This window comes from Arctopsyche grandis, chromosome 10 (genome assembly GCF_051622035.1).
Source record: "Arctopsyche grandis isolate Sample6627 chromosome 10, ASM5162203v2, whole genome shotgun sequence".
NCBI classification, from domain to species: domain Eukaryota; kingdom Metazoa; phylum Arthropoda; class Insecta; order Trichoptera; family Hydropsychidae; genus Arctopsyche; species Arctopsyche grandis.
In genome coordinates, this window is record NC_135364.1 from 872,078 (window position 1) to 878,361 (window position 6,284).

At 38.8% G+C, this 6,284-nt stretch overlaps 1 protein-coding gene across 1 annotated transcript; it reads left to right on the plus strand.

The window, feature by feature from the left end:
- The first annotated feature begins 3,377 nt into the window (after positions 1–3,377).
- On the plus strand, positions 3,378–5,869 carry noc (zinc finger protein no ocelli). The gene is made up of 2 exons (XM_077439648.1): positions 3,378–3,907; positions 4,004–5,869. The coding sequence occupies exons 1-2, from the start codon at positions 3,821–3,823 to the stop codon at positions 5,192–5,194; spliced, it is 1,278 nt and encodes a 425-aa protein (XP_077295774.1). The 5' UTR covers positions 3,378–3,820; the 3' UTR covers positions 5,195–5,869.
- Positions 5,870–6,284: the final 415 nt, after the last annotated feature.

Sequence of the window (6,284 nt, forward strand, 5' to 3'; positions counted from 1 at the left end):
ATACATATGTATATCAGGGATGGATTTGCTTCACAAAATTAAATATCTTAACCGATCATGTTCGAAAGAAGAAACGTCACTCTATCAATTCATTGTTGAATATAAATTAATATCTTTATTACCGAATTTATTCATAGTTATCCGTATTTTATTTTATTTTATTCATTTATCATATTATTTTGACTAGGACGCCAAATACTAGGCTTGATCATATTTATGATTTGACTCGAAATGTTTGGATTTTTACTAAACCATTTCACTGTGATCCAGTATTATTCTAATTGATTCATAAACTACTACACATTGTGTTAAAAAAATTGATAAAATTTCAGCTCGGAATGAAATGTTTCATAAATTGAATAGCACGTGCGTTTAAAAACGCACACATTGAAATCAGGCGTATTTTTGGGTTAATTTGTTTTTAAATTAAAAATTGATCGATATGTGCGGCAGTGGGTTAAAAGCGAGGCGATGAAGTTGCCAGGTTGTTAATTTCACCCTTTCACTGCGGCGCGGCTCGTTTTCATGTTTGTATTCGGGGTCGGGTTGTTTATGCGTTTATTGTTCGTATAAATAGGGTTGTCCCGCCTAGCGCTTATACACATATATAAAAACCTGATTGGTTTTATGTTCCTTTTTATGGTAAAAAATAAAGGTGCAGGCCTAACTAATGGGAAATATGTGTCGGCGAAGCCATAGCCGCGACGTAAAACACCATGATTTATATTTACGAGTTCTCGTACCTTGCTAGTGATATATGACGAATGCACCTTTGTCAGACCCAATAAAATGGAGCTCCGACTTCCAATTGTTGGATATGAATATGGGAGACGTTTGACACAATGATCAAGACGTCAATAGTTTTCGGACTGCATGCTGCATTTGTATATTATGTATATTGTGTTTTATTTGTGTGTCACGGTTGTTAGGCGTTCATTGTGTTTTCGTTTCGATTTGCACAACTGACTCGTTTCGTTTCGAACGTGTGAAAGGAATACGGTAATAAATTCGTGTAAACTTTTCCATTATGGACACTTCAATCGCTGCCAACTTCGGATCGTAATTAAGAACTGTTTTCGCGGCGTAATAAACGTTTATAATGTTTTTAATAAGCACTTGTGTTTAGAAATCCATTGTATTAAGTGATCGATGTTCTTTTTGTAATGTTATCAATCGTGTTATTAATCATACGTATGCTTTCGACGCTTCTTACGCCTTACATATATACAATATACAGATTGGTAATTTTTTTTTTCAATTTTAAATGCATAAATTTTGGGCGTTGTGAAATAATATACGACTTTTAATTATGACGTTTATAATCTACGCTTGAGTCTGGTAACTGTTTGAGATATTACAAGAGATTTTTCGTTAGAGGGGGGGAAAGTTGAAGCTTCTAATTTAGCATTTAAAATTTGGAGTCAATTCAACAATTTCAAATTGAATTATATTAAGCTTAATTTATATTGATAACATAATTTAATTCGCTTATTTGTAAAAGCCAATATTGTGAAATTGAACCAATGATGCCATATATAATAAAATATTTAATAATTTTAATGGTTTTTGTCAAAAAAAAGTTTTAAGATGAATTTTACTCAAATTTTAAATACTTATACATAAATTTATAAACATAAATGTGATTGTATTTAATAGCATACACATATGCATATTTTCAATATGAATTATGCAAATTGAAATGCGCACTAAAAGTTTAGATATTTTGATAAAATTGATACGACATACATATATATATGTGAAAATATTTAACGACTTGAGACTAAATTGCTCAACATCAAATCAAATCGACATCAAGGACCATCAAGAGAGCATGATAATTCTGGATTTACATTTTTTAAATTTATATATTACATAGGTATATCACATAATATCAAAATCAACAAGTCCCCTGTGAAACATCAATTCTCGTTAAATAAACTCTCCGTTTCTATACTTTTTTCGTCGACTTGGTACTATGATCATCATAGTAATCATGCTAGAAACATTTTCCAAAATCTCTATTCTAAATTCAATATTTATTAAATGCGAATTAATTATTTTAAACAGAATTTTCAATTTAAAAGGTTTTGGTTTGAATTCCGGCCCGCATGACAAACTAAAAAAAAAAGACCTTATAGATATATTTTTAATATGCGAACAATCTATCAAAACTACTAGAAAACTACCCACATATATATTGTGTGTCATTTTTAAAAATAATTGAATAAGAAATATGGTTTTTTGGGTATTTGTCCTGGTAAGTCGTAAGATAAAACCAGTAGACTTTTTATGTAATAGAATTTTTTATCTGATAGATGGATATTGTCATTTTGATCTGATAGATACAAAAATATTGACAAATTAGCCAAATGCTGTTTCCATTCATCGGGAACAAATGCACCAGCTGAAGGATTCGCCAATATATAGTCCAGCGATAAAACGAAATTGAATATTGAAACCTTAAAATGTATGCTCATCACTAGTCACCGGAGCCTGAGGGGGCCGTGTATTGTTCAAAGGTTGTAAATGCATTGTTAAAGGTTTGCCGAACAATGGATAGCACTGTGACTATCCTACCTCTACTCATCACTAGTTACCGGAGCCTGAGGGGGCCGTGTATTGTTCAAAGGTTGTAAATGCATTGTTAAAGGTTTGCCGAACAATGGATAGCACTGTGACTATCCTACCTCTACTCATCACTTAGTATAATTGTAACTAATTTTGAGTAGAATTTTATAAGAACATTCAAGAAAATTAATTCATTATTTCATAAATGTGCGTTCAAGATTCTTTAATCTTAGTTTTAAATAATTTAATTATTTAGAAAGATGTTTTTGGAAAAAAATATGCTTCGTTTTGAATTTGGAAAAAAGATCACCTTAATGTAGTTGTAATAAACATTGATGACAAATTGCATTCAAGTATAGAAACAAAGAGTTCATTTGACGAGAATTGGTGAAATCAGACACACCGAAAATCAACATTACTTAAAAATACGTCACGTTGTGCAACAGGCAAAATTTTAAAATGAAAGTTTATTTTATTATAAAAAGATTTCCTTAATTTATATCGATTTTAATGAGGGATAACCAGCGAGTGTAGATTTGTTATTTGTAAATTATTATTTTTTTATATATAGTTATTCTTTCTAGAATCGGAGCCCTTAAAATATGAGAATTTATCTCCTCACGTTAGTTCTGTCTGTCTGCAAACAGCACACTCTGTCTACGAACATACTACATACAAACATAAATCTGCATACATATTTTCATTAAACGAAAACGGCGTGAAGATGAAGAAGAAGCAGAAGATGAAGATGGATGCAGTGTGCGGTGTACGGTGTGCGGTGTGCGGTGTGCGGTGTGTAGTGTGTAGTGTGCAGCGTGCAGCGTGCAGGCGCGGGCGGCTAAACTCAAAGGCTCTGTCAACCGGCCGTCATGGGTGGCAACATTGCCACCTACCCATTTCAATTTATGCCACTCGAGACGGCCACCGCCATAATAAAACGCGTCTCTCTCTTTCGTCGGCCGGCCGCCCGCATCGCTCCGTCTCACCTGCCCACCGCTCAAACGAACAGCCGACATCGAACAGCCGCACCGCTCGCACTCGCGCGCTCGCACATCCTCTCCTCTCTGTCTGTCGGCGCGGGGCAGGGGAGGGCAGGGGCGCGGTGGGGCGGGGTGGGGTCCCCCTCTCCGTCGCTCGGAGGGGAAGCCTCACTACAGTTTGGTGCGCCGATCGCTCCGCACGTGCCACGACTCTGACTCCGCGACTTTGCCCGACTTTCGCGCTCCAAACCCACTCCTCTCACCTCTCACAAATGGTTGTGCTCGAAGGTGGCGGCATGTTGTCCTCAGGCGGCAATCAGTACCTCCAACCCGACTACTTGTCTCCGTTACCCACTACGGTAATTACCTCGATATCTTCTGGATCTGCCTTTTCCTCGACTACTCCACTTTACCTTGTTTTGTACTAATTTTTCTGTTTTGTTTCGTCTCTACAGCTGGACGCCAAGAAGAGTCCTCTGGCTCTGCTGGCGCAGACCTGCAGCCAGATCGGCGCAGACTCTCCCTCCTCCAAATCTCTGGCGCTGCCCCAAGACAAGAAGAAGAACGCCACCATTGACGTGTCGAACAGGACTCCTCCTGCCAAGCAGGAGAAGCCTCGCACCACTCCCGAAATCAGACACCTCGCTTTCAAACCGTACGAGACCAATGTCCTCACCAAGAAGGTCGAAGAAGTGCGTCCCTCTTCCAAAGCCAGCTCGGATAGCGGCGAGGAAAGAAAATCCGGAAAAGCTACACCCGGAAGAAAGTCTAGCACGCCCTTAACCACAACCACCCCGGCTCTAGACGGCGGAAAGTCATCTCCGTCCACTTCCGACAGGAAGACGTCATCCCCAGCGGGTTCGTCCGGAAGGGGCGCCAGCCCCATCATTCGCTCAGGATTGGAAGTGCTACAGGGACATCCTAAAGACATGCCTTTGGGCACGTTCAAACCCGGCATGGGACTTGGATCTTTGTGCTGCCCTCCGGGATTGGAACAGCACAATCCAGCCTTTCGTCCACCGTTCGCTGGAGCTCCTTTCACACACCAACACAGCGCTATGGGTAGCTACCCAGCTTCGCCTTATCTGGGATACGCTCGCGTTAAAACTCCGGCAGGAGGAGACGCTCTGGTTCCGGTCTGCAAAGATCCTTATTGCACCGGTTGCCAGGTCTCTCTGCACGGACAGCAGTTGCTCATGGGAGGAATGCCCGGCTGTCCTGCGGGATGCACCCAGTGCGACCACCACAAATACAGCTTGGCCATGGCTATGGCTCTGTCTCCGACTGGATCTCTACCCCCATCGGCGCTGGCCTATGCTCAACTCGGTCGTCCTTACGTTTGCAATTGGATCGCTGGGGAATCTTATTGCGGAAAGAGGTTCGGAACTTCCGAGGAGCTGCTCCAGCACTTGAGGAGCCACACTGCGGAAGGAGGCGCGCCTGGGTCTAGTCCTCTCAGTCCCGGATTCCCAGTCCTCGGGAGGTACCCAGGAGCTCCTTTGAGTCCTCTGTCTGCAGCTCGTTTCCACCCGTACGCGAAACCGGGACTTCCTCTGGGTTCTCCTTACGGTTTCAGTCCTGCACTGGGTCCTTATTACTCCCCGTACGCGCTCTACGGACAACGTTTGGGTGCAGCTCACCAATAGTTCACCACTTCTCGAAACATGGACATGGACGTGGCTTTTTCGCTTTCGTAATGGACGAGTTGAAACGTGTGTGAATCGAACGAAAACAGTGGTTGCGCGTTCGGCCGAACATTGCCGACGGCAACGGTAACTTTGTCCAATACGCTACTGTGATATATAATTATTATATGTAAAAAATATAGACAGATTTAATTATTTTGTGGACGCCTAACTTATCCAGTGCCGTCGTGGGACCTTCAGATTTTGATCTTTTTTCGTTTCCTAAACCAAATTTGTGCTATTCGACCCCTCAAATCGTTGTGAAGTTTGCCACCAGAGCAAAGTGCACCCGGTAACGAGCGAATTACCAAATTGTACAGTAGACTTAAAAAGTTTGAAGCCTCGATTAAATTATTTAAGAGTTTATAGTATTTTTGAAAAGCGTCAATTTTTTTTTAAATTTTCGTTTGTTTATTTTTTTTTAAATTGCTAATGTGCAATCATTGTTTTTTTTAAGGTAACTTCAAATTGAGTTTGCCATTTTATATATATATATTTAAATTTATCTATATAATGTAAATATGACTTGATTATTGAAAAATAATATTGATTGCTCAAATGCTTGAGTTTATACCTAAAATTATTGTATTGAAAATATCTAGTTTTATTCTGAAATATACTTACCATTTAAATATTACACAAGTATTTTATTCATGCCCAATTATTTATACACAAATTTACACACAATAAACACATTTGAATAAATAGGCATAATTAATTTTAATTAGAAGCAATAATTCAAATGAATACGATCCACATTACAAGTGTATATATTATTTAAAAAATAATATATGTTCGAGTATTTTTAATACTCTTTGAAAGTGTTGTTTTATCGTCTTTCATTGCGTTTCTTTGAAGTTCGTATTAGACATAAATAAAAACATAAAAAGAGCGTATGCATTGCGTCAAAATGGTTGAATTTTTCACGACGTACATAATATATACATGTATATATGTAGATAAATATGTATAGTATAACCCTCGCTATAAAATGTATAATACATATTTACGCTTTAAACATTATACATATCGCCGAGCGGTGGGATATAAA

What these genes read in the sequence shown, in the direction of transcription:
- noc (XM_077439648.1), top strand. Translation starts at nt 3,821, where the DNA reads ATGGTTGTGCTCGAAGGTGGCGGCATGTTGTCCTCAGGCGGCAATCAG. An exon ending in TGTCTCCGTTACCCACTACG is followed by an intron (nt 3,908 to 4,003) that starts GTAATTACCTCG and finishes TCGTCTCTACAG; the next exon opens with CTGGACGCCAAGAAGAGTCC.